This window comes from Diabrotica virgifera, chromosome 2 (assembly GCF_917563875.1).
Source record: "Diabrotica virgifera virgifera chromosome 2, PGI_DIABVI_V3a".
Lineage (NCBI taxonomy): Eukaryota > Metazoa > Arthropoda > Insecta > Coleoptera > Chrysomelidae > Diabrotica > Diabrotica virgifera.
In genome coordinates this window covers 91,212,596-91,233,640 of record NC_065444.1, presented here as the reverse complement: position 1 = coordinate 91,233,640, position 21,045 = coordinate 91,212,596, and the positions used below count along the sequence as shown (strand labels likewise).

The 21,045-nt window shown below is 32.4% G+C and overlaps 3 protein-coding genes across 7 annotated transcripts in view; 1 reads left to right on the top strand and 2 right to left on the bottom strand.

Moving 5' to 3' along the window:
* The window catches only part of LOC114332233 (nardilysin-like), a 158,393-nt gene extending 147,193 nt beyond the window's left edge, over positions 1-11,200 (bottom strand). For all 4 annotated transcript variants that reach the window (XR_007696119.1, XM_050642716.1, XM_050642715.1 and 1 more), the window contains exon 1: positions 10,134-11,200. Coding sequence is in view for 3 of the 4 variants with exons in the window: in XM_050642716.1 (XP_050498673.1) it covers positions 10,134-10,792 (659 nt within the window). In the remaining variant the exon portion in view is untranslated. The remainder of the gene's footprint in view (positions 1-10,133) is intronic.
* On the top strand, positions 1,973-6,566 carry LOC114332234 (uncharacterized). Its single transcript, XM_050642718.1, has 3 exons — positions 1,973-2,102; positions 5,544-5,749; positions 6,110-6,566. Exons 2-3 carry the CDS (start codon positions 5,673-5,675, stop codon positions 6,426-6,428), a joined length of 396 nt encoding a protein of 131 aa, XP_050498675.1. The 5' UTR covers positions 1,973-2,102; positions 5,544-5,672; the 3' UTR covers positions 6,429-6,566.
* Positions 11,201-18,881: 7,681 nt separating the features above from the next.
* The window catches only part of LOC114332231 (chromodomain-helicase-DNA-binding protein Mi-2 homolog), a 128,270-nt gene continuing 126,106 nt past the window's right edge, over positions 18,882-21,045 (bottom strand). For both annotated transcript variants that reach the window (XM_050642712.1, XM_050642713.1), the window contains exon 24: positions 18,882-19,518. In XM_050642712.1, the coding sequence (XP_050498669.1) occupies positions 19,382-19,518 (137 nt within the window). In that variant the 3' untranslated portion in view covers positions 18,882-19,381. The remainder of the gene's footprint in view (positions 19,519-21,045) is intronic.

Genomic DNA, 21,045 nt, shown 5'->3' with positions numbered 1-21,045 from the left:
ACCAAAATTTTATTGTAATTTATTTATGTAAGTACAAATTAGTACAATTAAACACACAGTTGTTATAAATATTTTACGGTTGAAAGTCATCACTTTTATAATTTTTAAAACATTAATTGTCATTAATGTCACTGAATATATTTTTTCGTAGCAACAAAGGGCATCTGACGTAATATACTTGACGACGGGAAATTATCAAAAATTATCGATTTAATTTAGATTTCTGTAGCTTTCTATTGGTCAGAATCTCCTATGAATGAAATAATCAGTAGTAATTGCACAAGAGCTCTAAAATTCTATATTAATTTTAGAGATCGAGTGAAATTTGTTGCGATTATTTCATGAATAAAACTGTTCAAAACCAAAATTTTATTGTAATTTATTTATGTAAGTACAAATTAGAACAATTAAACACACAGTTGTTATAAATATTTGACGGTTGAAAGTCATCTTTGACAGTTTTAATTTCACGAGCCAAAGGCGAGTGTCAAAGTGTCACGAGGGCAAAAATTCTATATTAATTTTAGAGTTCGAGTGCAACTTGTTGCGATTATTTCATGAATAAAACTGTTCAAAACCAAAATTTTATTGTAATTGATTTGAAGATTGTAAGTCATCACTTTTATAATTTTTAAAACATTAATTGTCATTAATGTCACTGAATGTATTTTTTCGTAGCAACGAAGGGCATCTGACGTAATATACTTAACGAAGGGCAATTATCAAAAATTATCGATTTAATTCAGATTTCTGTAGCTTTCTATCGGCCATAATCTCCTATGAATGAAATAATCGCGCAAATTTCATTAAAACATGAACACAATAAGATAAATTTGAAATAAATTAGTAAATAATATCTAAACATTAGTTTATTGCATGTATTATAATATATTATAATGCCATATTACAAGGTATTTTACTTTCCCGCACGCCGTGTGTGAAAATTTACTTTCACGCACGCAGTGCGGTAAAGTGCAACTTTCGGAAACAAAATGCGTGCGTGAAAGTGGCTCTTTTAGAACGGCCGTAGAAAAATAATTTAATATACACATCTAATAGAATTAATAAAGGAAACTGTAAAAGTAGAAATTAAAATCCGAATACAAAACGAATTAACGGAAACAATAGATGTAAAAATAGTAAGAGACGCAACAGTCAATTAAAAAAAAGTGGCCTTAAAATTATCAGGCCAAAACAAAATATGTATATGCATGCAAATAAAAACAAAAATTTACCAATATGAGAATTTGAGAAAGCTAAATAATTTACCAATATGAGAATACCACATAGGTAGTAAGAACTTTACATACTTAGGATCCCTGGCTACCTCTGATAACAACATTGCAGAGGAAGTGAAAAGGCTAATATGCATGGCCAATAAATATTACCATAGCTTAATTAGGCGACTAAGATCAAATATCACAAAAAAAACAAAGTGCAAATATACACAACCTTAATAAAACCAGTACTCACAAATGACAACGGAAAATGCAAAGGAAAAGACTGGAAGAAAGCGAAATACCAAACAAAATAAGAAAACAAGTAACAGTAGAAAAATAACAAAATGAAGACTGAAACTATGATACATCAAACAAATATATAATGATAAAACAATCTTAAAAGTAAAAAATTTTAGAAAAAAAAAAGGATAAAACAGATGAGAATGGAGAAGAATCCTGGAACAAGCCCAGACCCAGAAATGGTTATAGAGTCAGTGATGATCATGAATCTTTATGTTAAATGTTCATTTTTTTAAATCTTGCGAAATTATGTACGTAATAACAAAATAGCTATTTATTTATGAAATGTCTTTTTATGTAAAACAAAATTATTTAACACGTAGAAAATTAAAATATTTGAAATCAACAACCTCAAATAATTAGTTAAGAACAAGTTTTTATAATATATAATCGCAAAAAATCTCTTTTCCAGTCTTAACCACGTGATAAATAATCACAGATATAGACACAAATTCACAATAAATATATTAATAACTCTCCATATTATTTAGTTAAGTACAGGCGTCATTAAAAATAGAATGTGGCACTTGGGGAGTGCCACCAGAAGTGAATACTTCTTATAGCGCGTTATTACTATAATATGTGAGTTAATGAAATTTTTGTCTGCTTATCACTAAATTGTTAATATTTTTTCTACACGTGTTTCTTTAAAATTTAACATTATTTTCTTTAAAAATTTTATTTAATTCAATTAGATTAGATTCAATTTTATTTAATTTATTTTATAAAAATATTTTAGAATCAAAATTAGAAAATTGATTCCATCGTTCTCAAGTAGTTATAAAAAATAGATTATATATAATTATAACATATACATACATATACAGGGTGTAACAAAAATACAGGTCATAAATTAAATCACATATTCTGGAACCAAAAATAGTTCGATTGAACCTAACTTACCTTAGTCCAAATGAGCATACAAAAAAAGTTATAGCCCTTTGAAGTTACAAGATAAAAATCGATTTTTTCCGATATATCGAAAACTATTAGAGATTTTTTAATGAAAATGGATACGTGGCATTCTTATGGCAGAAACATTTTAAAAATAAATTAAAATTTGTGCACCCCATAAAAATTTTATGGGGTTTTGTTCCCTTAAACCCCCCCCCCAAACTTTTTTGTACGTTCCAATTAAATTATTGTTGTGGTACCATTAGTTAAACACAATGTTTTTTAAACTTTTTTGCCTCTTAGTACTTTTTCGAAAAGCTAGTTTTTATCGAGATATTTTGAATATTTGTCAAATCCACCACATATTTGTATACTGTTACGTACGATTGTAGAGACCTGGTAATAATATGAAATTTTTTTTATAAATTACAGTTTGAGGTATATTTTGAACCATATTAGAAAAAAAGCCACATATCGATAAAAGGTGCCTCGTCGGAAAAATACTAAGAGGCAAAAAAGTTTTAAAAACATCCTGTTTAACTAATGGTACCGCAATAATAGTTTCATTGGAACGTACACAAACATTTGGGGGGTTTAAAGGCACAGAACCCCCATAAAATTTTTATGTAAACATATTGAAAAAGAAGCCGCATCTCGATTAAAACTGGTTTATCGAAAAAATATTAAGAGACAAAAAAGTTTTAAAAACATTGTGTTTAACTAAGGGTACCACAATAATTTAATGAGCGGCCGTGGGTAACGGCATAAACGCTGGCCTCATACGCCAGTAGACGTGGGTTCGATCCCTGCCAAAGACAAACCATTTTCATTTCCAATAATGACACGAGCCGTCTCACCGTGCCTCGGAGAGTACGTTAAGCCGTCGGTCCCCCTGGGCTAGTGTACATCGACACTAGTTACTTGAAACAGGGTTAAAGATGTAATTGGCGCTGGAACTATCCGAAAGGATCTCCCCGGCAAAAATGCCATACGATATTATTATTATTATTACAATAATTTAATTGGAACGTACAAAAAAGTTTGGGGGGTTTAAGGGAACAAAACCCCCATAAAATTTTTATGGGGTGCACAAATTTAACTATAATTTATTTTTAAAATGTTTCTGCTATAAGAATGCCACATGTCCATTTTTATTAAAAAATCTCTAATAGTTCTCGATATATCGGAAAAAATCGATTTTTATCGTGTAACTTCAAAAGGCTGTAACTTTTTTTGTGTGCATATTTGTACTAAGGTAAGTTAGGTTCAATCGAACTATTTTTGGTCCCAGAATATGTGATTTAATTTATGACCTGTATTTTTGTTACACCCTGTATAGTCCGTCCGCTATAACTTTTCCCATGCGGTACGATTCATTTTCAATCAAATTAAGTCAGAACAGAAAGTGAAACGTACGCCGATGTGTGTAGTATATAGTATACAGTATACAAAATGTATATACACATCGACGTTCGTTTCAATTTATGTTTTGACTTAATTTGATTGAAAATGAATCGTACACCTCAAGGTAAAAGGTATAGCGGACGGACTATATAAGTGTATATGTGTGCATATCATGTATTAACGTACCTATATCACAAGGTTACTGCAGGCGGTTCGATTTTTTAAGTGATGCTAAATAGGATTTCGGGCCTGTGTAAAAACATCTTACCGAGTAATAAGAAGTATTCACTTCAAAATGTTTAAAAATTAAAGAGATATTACAACAAAACAACAAAAACCAAATCTCAAAACTCTAAACCGAATACAGTATTATATACAGTGAGGAGGTTTAAATTGGAATAAATTCATTTTCTCGAGAATGTGCGATCTCGAACAGGTCGATTTCTATTTTTAAACTATGATTTTTTGGCATATTATATCATACTAGTGACGTCATCCATCTGGAAGTGATGTAATCAATGATTTTTTTAAATGAGAGTAGAGGTTGTGTGATAGATCATTTGAAAAGTTATTTAATCTCTATTCAGTAATATAAACATTAACATAATTAATTATACAGGGTGTCAAAAAAAATTTTTAATTAAATTAATTACCTACTGTGATAAAAAGAAGAATGTATGTAATTTATTTTATTCAAAATACATTTTACTGCTATCTGAAAACAGAAAAAAATATGTTTATTTCACAAATAAATATTGTGTTTTGCTTAACCTTTAACTACACGCGCTGGCGTACTTTGTACGCCAGATATAAGAATTCTACTGGAAATATATTTAAAAATTTAATTTTTGACCTTGCTTATTTTTCTAACCTATCACTGGAATGTGCTTTACAATTTGGTTTTAGTTTCGTTATAATCGGCGTTCTGGAAAGATCGTAATTTACATTTTATTATTTGTTGTTTCCGGTGGTGGACAATACACCCCAGGATTATATTAATATAAGTCGTAATATAAGTACATATTTTAATTGTTTTTTAGTCATTATGGCAAAAAATATATTTTTCTTTGTAAACAATACTTTTTCTCCTGTAAAAAATCACATTTAAAAAAATGTTTTATTAATAATTTTCTTTATCATGGAATCCAGTTATTCCATGATTCCAGTTATAAATCCCAATTGGCTTACTGAAAAGGAACTCCAAGTATTCACGGATGCCGAATAAGGTTTATAACAAACAACTAAGTGTATTTTTTCACAAAAAAATAAACAAACCCGCTGTTTTTAAGTGTATTTTCTTGTGGCGTACAAAGTACGCCACGCGTGTAGTTATGTTAAAACTTGATGCGCGGGTAGTTAAAGGTTAAATTCAATGTTAACGCTGCCACCTACCTGCCTCTTAGCAGTTTGAACAAATAATTTAAGCGAAAGGCAATGGTTATTTGTCAAATAAACATTTTTTCTGTTTCTAACAGCAGTAAAATGTATATTAAAATCAATAAATTACATACATAGGCACTTCTTGTTGCGTCAATTAGTTTAATTCAAAAATTATTTTTTTGGGCCACCATGTAGAAATAATTATGTTAAAATTATTGAATGGAGAATTGAATAACTTTTCAAATAAGCTATTCTGATTTAAAAAAATCATTGATTACGTCATCATGCCCAGGGAGATGACGGCACTAGTATGATATATTTATATTACATATCGCTATGCACAAGAAAAGTGTCACATTTCAAAATTTTGTCAAATCGAGTTAAATACACAATAAAATCGAAAAAAAAAACGGCGAATTTTTTGAACGTAGTGTCATAACTAAACTCCGAATAGTTTCCGAGAGATGGGAGGAAATGTCGCTTTGTCGGTGTAAAGGTTGGATGGTTCGTCTATTGATGTATCGACATAATTCAATTGAGTGCGAGACGTTGTAAGTACATGATTTTTTTTAGTAAACCGTCACATTTAAAATTTATAATAATTTGCTTTGTGGCTCGTTTCTAGTATTATCTTGAAAAGTGACATTTTAAAATTGTAACAATTTGCTTTAAAATTATGCTTATAAAATATAAATCTAACAGTTTTACATAATGTATCAATTAAAATATGTCACTTTTCTTAATAATACTCACGTGCCCACTTTTATTACTGTATGTCTCAAAGTGACACCTGTTTAAATGGGACGATCTGGTAGAAATGATTTATTAGGAACAATTGCCCTAACGTTGCAATCCTAACGAGTTTTGTTTATTTAATGACAAAAGAATGTAAAACCGATTATTATTTGCAGACTCTTACGGACACTGTTGTTCATATGGAAGTTGAAGGTTAGATTCCATCCTGATCAGTATTTTTCACTCATGAGAGGAATAAAAATAGGAAAGAAAATTTTCCAAGTTCTCGAAATGAGTTATAAGGACTTTTTGTACTTAAAGTCAATGCCCGATGTAATTCCACAAGGGATTATCAAAATTCGAGACTTGCGCATTATTCATTTAACAACTGAAAAAGTAGAATATACAGATCCATTTGGATACGAGTATTCCTCCATACCAATAAAACGAAAAACCAAAAGCAAAGTCAAAGTGATATTACCAGCACATCCATAAAAACCAAAAATAAATGAAAAAAAGAAGACTGGGATTATGTCTCTATTCGAAAAAAAAAATATATAATTTGATCTTACTATAGGCCCTTTTATGAAAGATTGTAGCTAATGTTTCAATAAAATAACATTTTCAAAATTGTCATAGTGTCTTATTTCTACAAAACCTTCCCATTTTTTTTAGATGAAAAGTGACACTTTTGAGCAGAACTAGAAAAATATTGGGTAATTTACTGTCAATATAATGAATAGAACACTCTCTGAGCAATCCATAGGTATAAAAATAAATGGTGTTAGATTAAACAATCTGAGATTTTCCGACGACACCGTTCTGATCGCAGGAACACTTGAAGAGCTACAGACATTGATGAATAATATAGCAGACTGCAGCAAAGAATATGGACTATCTTTGAACATAAAAAAAACTAAATTTATGGTAATATCGAAATCAACACGAAATGTCCAAAATTTATATTTACACAATGAAATTATCGATCGAGTTAGCAAATACAAATATTTAGGCACTTTTATAAATGAAGACAACGATAGCTCAGCAGAAATCAAAATAAGAATAGAAAAAGCCAGATCCATATTCACTAAAATGAAGAGAGTGTTCTGTGGAAGAAATTTGAGCCTTGAAATGAAACTTCGCCTGATGAGATGTTACATACTTTCTGTGCTGTTCTACAGAATGGAGTCATGGACGCTGAAAAAGATTGATACCAAAAAATTGGAGGCATTTAAACTGTGGATGTATCGCAGAATCTTGAGAATATCATGGACGGAGAGAGTCACAAACGTCGAGGTCTTGAGAAGAATGAATAAAGAAAAGGAAGTCTTATTTACGATCAAAAAACGAAAACTGCAATACTTGGGACACATTACAAGAGGCGAAAGATATGAACTGCTTCGAATAATTATGCAGGGGAAGATAGCAGGAAAAAGGTCCATAGGAAGAAGACGAAACTCCTGGCTAAAGAATCTACAGGAATGGTATAGCTGTAGCAACAACGAATTGTTTCGGTCAGCAGTTTCGAAAATACGTATATCCCTGATGATCGCCAAGCTTCTGAACGAAGATGGCACTTGAAGAAGAAGATAAGTACAGGTTGTAAAGACCATTCCGAGGCACCACACTGCCAAGGTTCTACAGTAAATTGTTATTGTATGGAGCTACAAGTTGAAATTAAAAAACCGACATGACATTAAAATGGGAATATCTCAGAACTGTTTTGGAACAATCTCCAAAATCGCCCATTCTTGAGAAAATGATCCATACACATTTTGAAAACTTATTATCATACGGCATTACCACAATATAAGGCGATTGTAACACTAAATAACAACTGTAAAAATGAATTATTCTACTGCTTTTGAAAAAGGACACAAACTATTTTTAAACTTATCAATATCTTCAATAAAGTATCCAGCAGGTCTCCCTTCTGGTAAATTTTTATTATCACCCAGTATTTTCAGTGTTGTATCTTTAAGGCCACTTCCATTTGTTACTGTTTCTTCAGTAGAGGTAGCTTGGTTATCTTGAATATGGCCAGCTATTTGAAAACTAATCTTCCGGAAGTTTTCTTGGCTACCAAAGTGGTTGTGTTTACTCCACCATGTCTTAATATCCCCTAATTTTATAGTCTTAATGCATTCTATCTCTTGTTTTGCCCTGTCAAACATATAGTCATCATCAGTAATCTCCTGCCAATTCCTATTTACTTCTTCTTCTAAATTATGGTCACACACTTGTTTTGTTTTAATCAAATCCTCTTTAATCTTCTCTAAACCTTCAACTGTAGTTTCATCTACTAGTTTTTGAGATTGTTTCAAAAAAGCCTCAATTCTAGAGTCTAAATATTGTGTAGTATACTTATCAGCCTGAGAGTTAACACGTAAACGGTACATTAATATACCATGCACTCTGCGCCCATAAATAGATACATCATATCCTAGCTGTTCAATTGTACGGAGAGTGTTGAAACATGGTTCATCAATTATTCTCATAACTGTGTCCATAAGAACCATATCTTTTAGAGAAAATATACCTACTTGGTATACATTTGAAGTAATACAGTTGGTATCTTTTTTATTAAATGATTCCACAAACAGACACTTTTCTCCAAGAGGTATCTGTGGGACAGACAATTTGGGATATTTTTCTTTTGGTATTTCTTCAAAATCCAAACTTTTAATAAGCTTGTTAATGGTGTCACATGCTATATCTGCTGAAACATTTCCCTGAACAAGAGATTTAACATAAAGATTTTTGGGAAAATGTTTAATAAATTTTTGCATATCATCAAACGTAAGATTATAAAGTTCCCTGTAAGTGTCTATAGGAGAAAAATAATTTCTAATCAAGAGTTTGTTTTCAAGTTCATACCCTAAAGTAGCAGTTCTAAAAATCTTGTTGTAATATTTTTTTAAAGCTTCCTCTTTAATCCCATTAAATATGTCTTGATTTATATGATCAGACAAATTTAATATATACTTTGTCATTAATTCCAATAACAATGGCAACTTTTCATTATACCCATCTATTAGAAATGCAACTCCCCTGTCCTTAGCTCTAAAATATGCAGACAAAGTGGCAACCGTTGCTGGATAAACTTCTTCACATGTAGCAAATGATAATAACTCAACAAATAATTCAGTTAAGGCAAAATTTTTTGGTGATTCTATGGTAAGAGGATTTAAAAGGTAGATATTGAAATGAGCTGTTGGTAGCTTAAACTTTTGATCTTGTCTGTACCATAGCTCACATTTGGCTGTATTTATTAACTTTTGTGGATAATCAGGATGATTGGAGGTGCAAGGTAGTAAATCAAAATTGCTAGTTAAATAAGGGTTAGGAGGGGGGAGACTTAGTTCAGTATATGGCTTTACTAACTCCCATTTGCTTAATAGTCCTTCAGAAATTTGTATGTCTGTGTATTCAGCTTGTAGCCACGTTTCTTTCTTGTTGAATTGTAAACCTTCTGGTAATACTTTTGTTGTAATAGCAATACATAAATTTCTGGGTATCAATTTGTTAAGTACCGCAATTATTTTATCTGGATTGTATTCTCTGTATAACTGACTAGCAGAAATCACATCTTCAGGAGGATAAATATGTAAATTAGTTGCAAGTGTAGATGTGTTATAACTAGCTGGATGTTGAGTTTCAAACCTAAAATCTGTATCAGCAATTATTTTCACCTCGTCAAACACTTGTTGTTGTGGACCTTTTGCTTTTATAAGGTTGATATATGCAAAAACTACTTCAATAACATTAAAGACATTTTTTAACCCTTTTTCTGTTAATATTACACTTACAGTCAAAAAGCTAAAAATAGCATTATTATCAAATTCAGGATAAGCACTCAATGACAAAGCCCACATATGTTTCTTCAAATAGGACAAAATACTACCTTTACCTTCATCCCCCAAAAAATGTGATAAATACTTGACTGCTTTGCTTTTATATTCATACTTTTGTGAAGGTAAAGCCCAAACGAGATCCAGTTGAATTATTTCTGTCAATGGTTTAATGTAGTAGATTCGGTTAAATTCGGGTGTATCAAAAACATCAACCAACTCACTAAAATTAGGTTTAGGTAAATTATTATTTGGTATACCTGAGAAAAAGTCCTTGACATAATCTTCTAGCGTTTCTAATGAGAGTCTTGCTTGTATAGCTAAAGTCATGTTATGTGATGAATAGTACCTCTTTCTATGTTCGTGAACACTTTTGTACAACTCACCATCAGATATATTGTCTTTTAAAGTCTTCAAATTACCCCATGGAAAGCTTACCTGTACACATGTACCTTTTTTAGCTGTCCTCATTAACAGTTGCCACTTTCTCCATTCATCGTTTGGTAACGCCATTTGAAATTCTGAATCCACGGCTTCTCTTTCCCTAGTCAATGCATCTTCTTTTAATAAGGGAGCTATAAAAAACTGTGACCATTTATCTAAAGCTTCAGGAAGATGTTTTTCAAGGCACTCAAAGTAAAATGCTGTTTCTTCATAATCTGTATAGGCATTAGTACTACCACCTCCTTTTCTAATAAAGGAATCAAAATCATTTTCTGCCGGAAATTTCTCACTGCCCATAAAAACCATATGTTCCAGAAAATGCGAAAGTCCTAAGATTTCTACAGGATCACATAAACATCCAGCCCTAATTTGCAATGTGGCAGCTGCCATTTTTTCTTCCTTAGCAGTTTCTACTTGATTTATTTCATTTGAATCTGTTTGGTTTTGTACATCAGATATAAGTACTGCAATTAAACCATTTTTCAGTTTGATAATTTTGTATTCTTTTTTATCACTTTTACTTTTTATAGGAGTTTTTAAAACCTCAATTATATGGTCTTCCATTTTCAACACTTTGACCTTGTTTAACAAACTCAATACTCAATAATCATGAAAAACGCACTCCCCTATTTTTAATTTATTCTGAAGAAAAATGGAAAATGCATGTTTTGGTTTTGAATGAGTGGTGAAGAGTAGAGTACATTTAAATCCTCCAACTGACGTTGACGTAGAAATATAAATAGACCATCGTAAAAATTCGTTATAGACCAATAACAGGATATCGAAGAATTGTTTGGATGACTGTAATTCCAGCCGACTGCAACCACTGACGTCATTTGTTTTGGATCAATTTTTTAGGTTCTGAGTCATAATCAAGAGTCAAAACTTTTGCAAACATTTGACAACACAAACACAAAATATTTATGTGCCTTCTCGTTCCATCTCACGCAAACAAGTGAGAACATACCCCAGTGTTCGCCACGAGATATGTGACCCGTAAAATAAAAAACTAATTTTATTTTTATAGAAGATAAATACATAAAATTATCATTATTATGTATTTACATTTTGATAACAACATGATATGAATATGTAATGCACAATTAATTAATTATTTTTGGACATGACGCTAGCATAAACAAAAATGCAAATTAATTATTTTTTAGGTAAAAACGAATATAACAGATAATATGATCAAATAATAAAAAAATTATATATAGGTACTATGGAGACCTACTATATATAGGTACTATGGTCTCCATAATAGGTACCTAACTATTGAGGATGGCGCTATTTGACAGCCGAGTACCAGATTAATTATTAGACAAGAAAGCTCATTTATCAGATTTGAGATTGGTAATCGTTTGTTGATTATTGATCAATTAGATGTTTATACAATAAACAAATTATTAAAAAAGGCTAAAGCCTCCTTACTATTCTTCTCCACTCATTCCCGTCCCTCGTGTCGTCTTAATTTAAAGTTTTCTGTCTGAATTCCCCTGATAATGTAACACCCAACAAACAAGCCTGTATCCTGTGGGTTTCTGGTATCCGATTTCTGGATGTAATGTCCTATTTTAGTATTTTCCGTCATGTAGGAGCCATGGCCAAACGAGATTTTAGATATGAATGATATGATGGAAAATAGGCGAAAGTCCAAAGATCAGAACACGTCATGACGTCATTATACAAAAGAATAGATAAGAGATCAAAAAAGCAATAGAATAGCTAAGGATACACAGCTAAGAGAACAATGTGCTATATACAAGCATAGAAGAGTTGGGTGTTTGGCAGATAACAAAGGCATCCACTGTATAAGTGTGGAAGAAAAACTAGACACTGAATGCCAAACAGAAACAGGACCCGCGATCCATCGATGAAGTCACGTGTCAGCTATTAAAAAAACTAAAGATGGTAAAGCTGAAGGGCCTGACCAGTTTTGTGAAGAGTTCCTAAAATTTATGAACGAACAGGGAATAAAATGGATAACAAATGTATTCAACAAAATATACATACCTAACTGAAAAAATACCCCAAATCTGGTTAAAGTCGACGTTTCTAACTGTACCAAAAAAGTAAATGCCAAAAACACGCGCGCGCGAAGACTACAGAACTATTATAGAGCCACTTACTAAAACGTTATTTAAAGTGATACACGACAGAATATATAAAAAATGCGAAGAGAAGAACATGTATCATGGACAGTTTGGATTCCACGCTGCCTATACGCACCCGAGAGGCTGTATTCGCTATCCTATACGAAGTGCTCATGCAGAGATGTTAACTGCGACGTATATATTTGTTTTATCGACTACAAAAAGGCATTTGATAGAGTAAAGCATGATAAACTCATAAACCATCTTGAAAGAAGCGAGATGATTAGATGATACGAGACTTGAGAATCATATTTATATAATTTAATTTCACAACCAAACTGCCAATATTAAAGTGGATGACCAATTGACAGCCAAACTGCCAATATTAAAATGGATGACCAGTTGACAGAGGCAGTCTCCATAGCTAGAAGAGTGAGACAAGGATGTATTATGTCCCCGGTGTTGTTTAATGTATACTCTGAATATATCTTAGAAGCGCTGAGAGTATACTACAGGAAGGCGTATATTAGTCAACGAAGTGCGTCTAAACAACATTAGATATGCCGACGACGCGTAGTAGTTTTTGCAGATAGTCTAGATTTCTAGATGGTTTGCAAAGAATGATGTCGCGTATATAAGATATATGAAGAGAACACGGACTTGATCTCAATACGAAACAAAAAACAAAGTACATACATGATAGTAAGCGCAAAATATCAAATACACAGCTTTTGGTTAACCAACAACAATATAAACAGCCAATGGGACCACTCGAGTTAAATAAAACAACGCATAGGAAAAGCGAGCTAAGCGTTCATAATGATGAAGTCTCTTAGAAGTCACGATTTACCACTTGGTACCAAAATCTCTATCATCAGATGCTATGTATTTTCTACGTTATTATACGGAGTAGCGGCCTAGACACTTTCCAAAGTGTTATCAAAGTGTCCTGAAAAACAAATGAGGTGTGTTACAGACGCATTTTAAGAATTTCGTGGGTGGATAGTGTGACTAATGTTGAAGTCCTACGTAGAATGTGCAAGGAATGCGAGATTATTAACACCATCAAAGAGCGCAAACTAGAGTATATTGGCCATGTTATGAGGAATGAACATACAGTCTGTCTAATTTACTTACCTTTGCACGTCATTATCTACGCCAGAGATCTAAGTTGACATAGTTGCCAAAGTATAAAAAAATCCTGAATCCATTTTAAATCAAATAGATCACATAATTATTGTAAACGTGGATTATACAACAAAACAAATTAATATTCAATGTAAATAAATAAAAACTTAAGAAATAGAGAACAAGAATTGTTACAATCATTTAAGATTCGCAGTGCAAGCGTTTTGCACTGCATTGTTAATAATTATTAAAAAACGGCTCCGAACTCTTGGGAGAAGCCGATAGGTTTCTTTGTATATGTCTACAATAACAACTAAAAAAGTTAACAACTAAAAAAGTTGATACCTCGATTATTCCAAGTCGTGATAAAATTAGGTGAAATTTATATTTTTATAGTAAAGTAAATAACAAAAACAGTAAATATAATAGAACAGATACTTATAGTAAAGAATTTAAACAAATATGAAGTGTCATCACCGCAACTGTCAAATAAATGTTACCAATTTATTCTAAAATGTCACCTTCGTTCGATTATAGTTACAGTGTGTTCCGAACAAATGTGCTTCATAAAAACGCTTTATAATCCATTTATACAAATTAAATGAAACATATTATTGTGTATTTCTTTAGGTTAACATTAATAGAAATCTTCAAATATTATTTCTACGCGTATATAATAAAATATGTCTAGTGGCTGTAATTCCAGTGTACTCGGCAAAATGATTCTAAAAAAGAACACACCTACCGCCAAATATTTCGTGTTGGTATCATGCGACGTCACAGGCTATGACGTGCAACGGTTAGTAAATTAGACGAAGTATAGATATGTCTTGTTAATTGCAACTCATTCTTCAGGGCAAGGTATTTGGAAAGAGAGAACCCGGGAGAAGAATATCTTGGTTTTATAAAACCTGAGAAAGTGGTTCAATACATTCACAACCGTACTATTCCGAATAGCAGCAAGCAAAGTTAGGATAGCCAAAATCTGGAACGGATAGGCAGCGTAAGGAGCCATGGTATGTAAATTCCCCTACTCGCCCTAGTTATTTTTTCTAAGCAATTCGATGTCCCAAACAAGGGACGTACATCCTATAAATTTTTTATTATCTATAGTAAGTATATATTTCTCTACTAACTTATCCGTTGTCCTTCTTCTGGCATAAACCCAAATTGTTCTCCTATCGATGTCTCCCTCCTTAAACCGCCGCTCTACGCAGTTCTCTCCCAAAGGGCCTAACCGGGTAAGATGATGAAAAGTGCCCGCAACTCGATTCGAATTCCATATAGGTCACCGTTTTTCTTATACAGTGAAACTAACTTTCTGAAATTTTTAGCCCCCTAGGTGGTCATGCGACTTACCTAGAGCCTAAAATTAGGGATTTTATGCTTTTATTTTTTATCTCAGCCGCATTGAGAACTAGCGAAAAACTTGAAATAAAAAAGTTGTAAGCTTTAAAAAGTTCTATCCGAAAATTTTTTTTTAATTTTTGGCGGGAAATTTAAATTTTAGAACGATTTTAAAATTTTAAATGAGTATAAAAAAATAACTAAGACATTCGTTTTCACGAAAAAAATATATAACGTGTATTTTTGCAGTGTTTCACCCTGAATTTTTTTATATTTTTAAAATTGGTGAAACGCATCTTTAACCCGCCAGTGGTCGCTATATGAGATTTTCTCTCACGGTTTCAGAAAATTGCGCACAACTTTTTTTCTGGGAAAATATATGCGCTGCAGTTCCTTCTGGATTCCTAACTATCCTCCCTCGACAATCTAATAGACTCGTCAGCTCAGATAGTGACTCAGTTTACTTAGCATCACCATATTGTTGAGTCAGTGCGCTTCATGTGAGAGATGGCTGCGTTCACCAGAAATAATCGGTTTAATTTTCAACTGAACAGCTGTGTTTCAGCGCTTTAAAAACTACGTTCAGTCTGGTGAATGGTATTTTTCCGTTTGACACTTTCATAGTTGGTTTTGTTTTGTGTTCTCGCATGTTTTATGAATTATGAACTTAACCTAAAACGAGATTCATTGTTTTTGTTTATTTTTATATCGTGCTATCGTTCAACGATAACTTGGACGTGTCTTACACAAATTTAATTCAAAAATGGATAATATAATACTACCTTTATTGTTGTTTGATAATGACATGAACAAGAAATAATTTTTAGTGCTGCTGGAATTGGCAGAACCATTGGATGATGATGAAGTATTCCCACCATAAATAAATAATAATTGTCACGAGAAATATGAATTATGTTGAAAATATTGTTCCTCAATACACAGATTTACAATTTCGTGAGCGTATACAATTATGTATCTCCTAAGTTTCAATTACTTTATAATTAAAACCATTGTAAAAGTAAATATTTTCAAATCAGCGCGCCATTACAATATATTTCTTAAACACGTTCAAGATTGAAGCGATGCAAATACTACGTTCAATAAAATGGCGACCGCTTCGTCAACACGTTGAAGTTTAGCCTAAATTGACATGACGTTCACCCGAAAAATCTTAAACAGTTTCAAAGAGCTGACATAGCGTACTGGTCTGGTGAACGCACCCATTCTCTCATCAAGCGACCACCGGCGTCACCAACTGTGTATAAAAATTAATTTTATTTTTCCCCTTAAAATCTGAAATAATATCCTTTTATGATGTAATAAAAGGCGCCGTGGATGTGGTCGAAAATATGAAAATCCTATATTCTGTTTCACGGGTTAGTTGTAGATTTGTAGATGGTCACTTAAAATATATTTTTCAATGTTAAATATTAGCGGCATCAATAGTGATATTTTATATAAAGATAATAATAATAAAACAGAAAAACATCGTGTCTTTTTAAAGAAAATGGCTTTATCGTTGATGAAACCTCATCTTTTTTATAAAAGTTTGTCAAGGCAAAAGTTGGATATGTGAGAGAAAATCTCACACGCGACCACTCGCGTAACAATTTACCTAGCGACCAATGCCGGGTTAAAAATAAAAAACCGCATTTTTTCGTTTTTTGATACAATTTTATACATATTTTTCAATAAAGGTAACACCGTCACTAGAATAGGTAAAAAACTGAAAGATAATTGGGGCTTGCTTAATAAACAATTTTTGTAACGCCATCCATTTTCAAGATACAGAGGGCATTGAAGAAAACAAAATTTTACACATTTTTTACGATTTTGCCGAAACTACTGGCAACATTGTAATAAAACTTGGCGGGTTTTAAGAGGTAGTTATTTTGCATGTTTTGACATACAATTAAGGATTTGATATTCATATCAAAAAAGATAGTACGCCACTGAAATAGTCTCACGTTAAAGTAAATAATAAAAACAATAAAATATAATAAAACAAATACTTATAGTATGAAGTATCATCACCGCAACTGTCAAATAAACGTTACGAATTTATGCCAAAATATCACCTTCGTTCGATTACAGTTACAGTGTATTCCGAACAAATGTGCTTCATAAAAACGCTTTATAATCCATTTATATAAATTAAATGAAACATATTGTGTATTTCTTTAAGTTAACATTAATAGAAATCTTCATTATTTCTACGCCTATATAATATGTCTAGTGGCTGTAATTCCAGCGTAATCGGCAAAATGATACACACCTACCGCTAGGGATGGGAAAAACCTAAAATCGTTTATTTTTACTTCGCTATAACCGGTTGTTTTTTTGTCCCGGTTTTTTCTTTTTAAAGTAAAAACCGGTTATTAGGTTTTTACGGTGATTAGGATTAGGTTAGGTATTATTTCGGATCCCAATCATAATTATTATTCTCAAGTAATTATTCCAAACAAAACCATAATTCAAATTTTATTTTATAAAATACAGAAGCAAACTGAAAGTGCAATCTCACATCAGCCAGAAACAATTAAGTTTTATTATATTTCCTTGAAAAGGTATTTGTAATCATAATATTTACATAAGAAGTGATCTAGTTGAATTAGACGCAAACATCATCTATTTTTCACACTTAACTCTTGACATTGAAAGTGGGTGAATGGCTTTCTGATTACCAAAAATAATGCTCTGACTATGAATATCGAATTACTGATCACGAATACGAATCTCCAAGAATTTCGCTACTAGGTCTGGATCCCGCGTATGAAAAAAAAAAGTTGATTAATAGCAAGCTGAAAATTTGTTAATAGCTTAAAGGTGTCTAGTCGGACAAACTTTGATATATGGGAACACTGGAACAGGGGAAGTTTTAATTGTGGAACAAGTTAAACATTTGGAACGGTTAGACCACGAAAACGGCACATGTATTTTGTCCGACAGAACAGACTTAAACTCTCATGCAAAAATCAGACTGCTATTTATCACCAATTGGGCCTTTTAATGAGTGGAACATGTAGAATATGTCAAATGACAGGAATTATGACAGGTGATAAATAGCAGTCTGATTTTTGCATGAGAGTTTAATCTCTGTTCGGAGAGTTTAAGTCTATTCTGTCGGACAAAATAAATGTGCCGTTTTCGTGGTCTGACCGTTTCAAATTTTTAACCTGTTCCACAATTAAAACTGCCCCTGTTCCAGTGTTCCCATATATCAAAGTTTATCCGACTAGACCCCCTTAAGCTATTAATCAACCTTTTTTTCATACGCGGGATCCAGACCTATACGTTTTCAAAACGATACACTCATACAGGAAGTATTAAATGAGTTAAAATGTACCTATTCTACAAATATACAAACGTGTTAAAAGTAATACATGTTCTTTAGATCGATAGTACCAATTTTGATCATATTGACATCGAGTCAAATGGAGTATCGCAAACTAAAATGTATTGTAAATGTAACTTTGTAACCTATTGGATTAAAAACCAAAAACCGTTTTTCTTTGGCCGGTTATAACCGCCAGGTTAAACCGTAAGCAAAAAAACCGGTATAACCGAAAACCGGTGTTTTGTCAAAAACCGCCATCCCTACCTACCGCCTAAATATTTCGTGTTGGTATCATGTGACGTCACGGGCTATGACGCGGATGACGTGCAACGGTAAGTATATTAGACGGAGTATAGTTGTTTTGTTTTTATGTCATCATTTATTGTATGTGTGACTCCCATCATTTCTCTTATTCTCTCATTTGCATTTCAAATATTCAAATTTGCAATCTCTGATTGCATTTCAAATATGAAAAACACAAATTAAGAGAAAAACAACGAAGATGAGCCTCTTTTGCGTCCCGGTGCGGCTATTCGTAATAATGGTTAAGTCTACCTATATTGGTCATGGAATATGAGCTAAATGAACTTCCACTTTCATTTTGAGTTGTTCGGTAGACTTGTGCGGCCTTTTCTACACTGCTTTCGCCGAGCCAAATGGCCAAAAAACGTTTCTTCAAAAGTTGAGCATCGGTGGAAAAAATTCAATTATAAGGTGGTTTTATTGGATAAAAAAATAAAAACACTTTAAGAAATCCGGTTTTATTGAATGGACTGAAAACGTATACATAATAAAAAAGACTTTAAAAGTGTATGAGCAAACTAAGGAAAATATAAGATTCTGATGTATTCCATATAGTTACCCTAATTCGGTGTTTTTAAACTGTTATTTGAATCGTTTAGAAAAGTCATCGTTACAGTCGTATCTTTTTGAATGAACACTTTGGTCCTGTTGCGTAAATCATAAACAAACACACAGAACTTGTGCTTAAAAAGTAAAAGAATCATCAATAACTTTTGTGTTTTTTAAGAAAGCCCTTTACCTACACACAAACTTTATTGCCGCTATCGCAGATCGAGTCGTTTTAAATTACTACATGTTCTACATCAAAGTCTCAGCAACGAAGATGAACCAAACTTTTAGACACAGGCCGATGAACTCGAAAATAAATATTTGTGTGAAACAAGTAATAAATTAGATTAAGGGATTTGAGCTATTTTCGTGATATCACTTAGATAACTAATATTATGAGGGGAATCCCGCTGGTGGCTGGCCCGGCACTGAGTATTGTGGCCTGAAGTTGGAGAAGTTTCCGGTAGAGCCGGTGAATCCGGGAAGGCTGCCGGCGCTAAATCCTGGCGGGAACTGGCTCATTACTTGTGCTAAAAAATATAAATAATAATCAATATAACTAATAAACAAAAAAAAACTGTGTTTTATACATTTTACAGTTGTACATTAGAGTCACGGACGCGACTAGACTCGTCGCAGACTAGTCTCGCCCAGATTCTTTACGTTGTTTTTAATCTTCATGAACGCATTATTAACCCTTTCAGTACGGACGATATTTTTGTCAATATAGTCCTACCGACGGCAGTTTTTGTAAAGTAGTAAGGCCTGATGATGGATATATACGTCATTCATTTTTTTTGTTATCTTTTGATTTTTAACAGCAAAATTTGTCATTTTACAGACGTTAAACATATTTATTAAAAATATCTAAAAAATACACTGCAACAAAAAAACAAATTTAAATCAACAGAAACATGAAGAACGAAAATATTAACTCAAAAAATCAAACATATTGCCTGTATGTCCTTTTTTAAAACTCAGCTTCTTGGTGATATATTTTAAAGCATGGGACTACACGTCACATTCCTTGCACATATAGCTAGATTCCCTTCTTTTTTTCTGACCTTTAGTGGTATGGGAACAAACAAAGCATCTTCTAGTGGCTTTTTTACTACCTTCTTTTGGAGGAATTAATTCGGGAAAGTGTCGCTGTGTCAGCCTTTCATTACCAAGATCATAATGAGGCAATTTCAATTGGGTGTATTTATATCTAAAAACGTGCACTAATAAAACTTAATGAAATATAAATATAAAAATACCTTTCCTGCCGAATAACTGCTAGATGAAATTTTGCAAGTGGAATTTTCTTGGTGCATTGGGTTAAATACATTGCATGGGCATTGAGCAAGCAGATATCTAGTGTATGGAAAAATAATTTTTTGTACCATTTCAGGCTCTTGCGAGTACAATCGATGCTGCTTATCATCATATCTGATCTATCTACTGCCCCCATTCGATTATTGTACTCAAGCACAGACAATGGTTTTTTATGTTTTCGTTTGTAGTTGTATCTATTTTGGAAAGAGTAACCATTTTCTTTTCATGCATAGTACTTAGCATAACTAAGTCACGACGATCTTTCCATTTGAGTACCAATATGTGTTCACTGCTTCTCCAATCAGTTTCACATCTTTTTAATTTCTGATCAAATACTGGCATATGCTTTCTATTTTGTCGAACTGTCCCACATGAATTGGTTTTATTATCAAAAAGAAAAGTTGATAAAGACAGGCTAGTATAAAAGTTGTCAGTGAACAATGAATGCCCTTTGTTTAGATAGGAGTTGCAAAGTTTGGAAACAACGGCACCAGAAGAGCCAAGGCCTAGGGCATCTTTTGTTTCAATATTGGTTTCTTTACCCATGTATACTATAAAATCTAAAACAATACCCGTTTCACAATCACATAGAACATATAATTTTATTCCAAAACGATGTTTTTTAGTTTTAATATGTTGTTTAAAACTTAGCCTTCCTTTGAAGAGGACCATACTTTCGTCTATAGTCTATAACAAGATTTTGGAATGGGTAAAACTGACTTTTGAACTTCTCTCTCGCA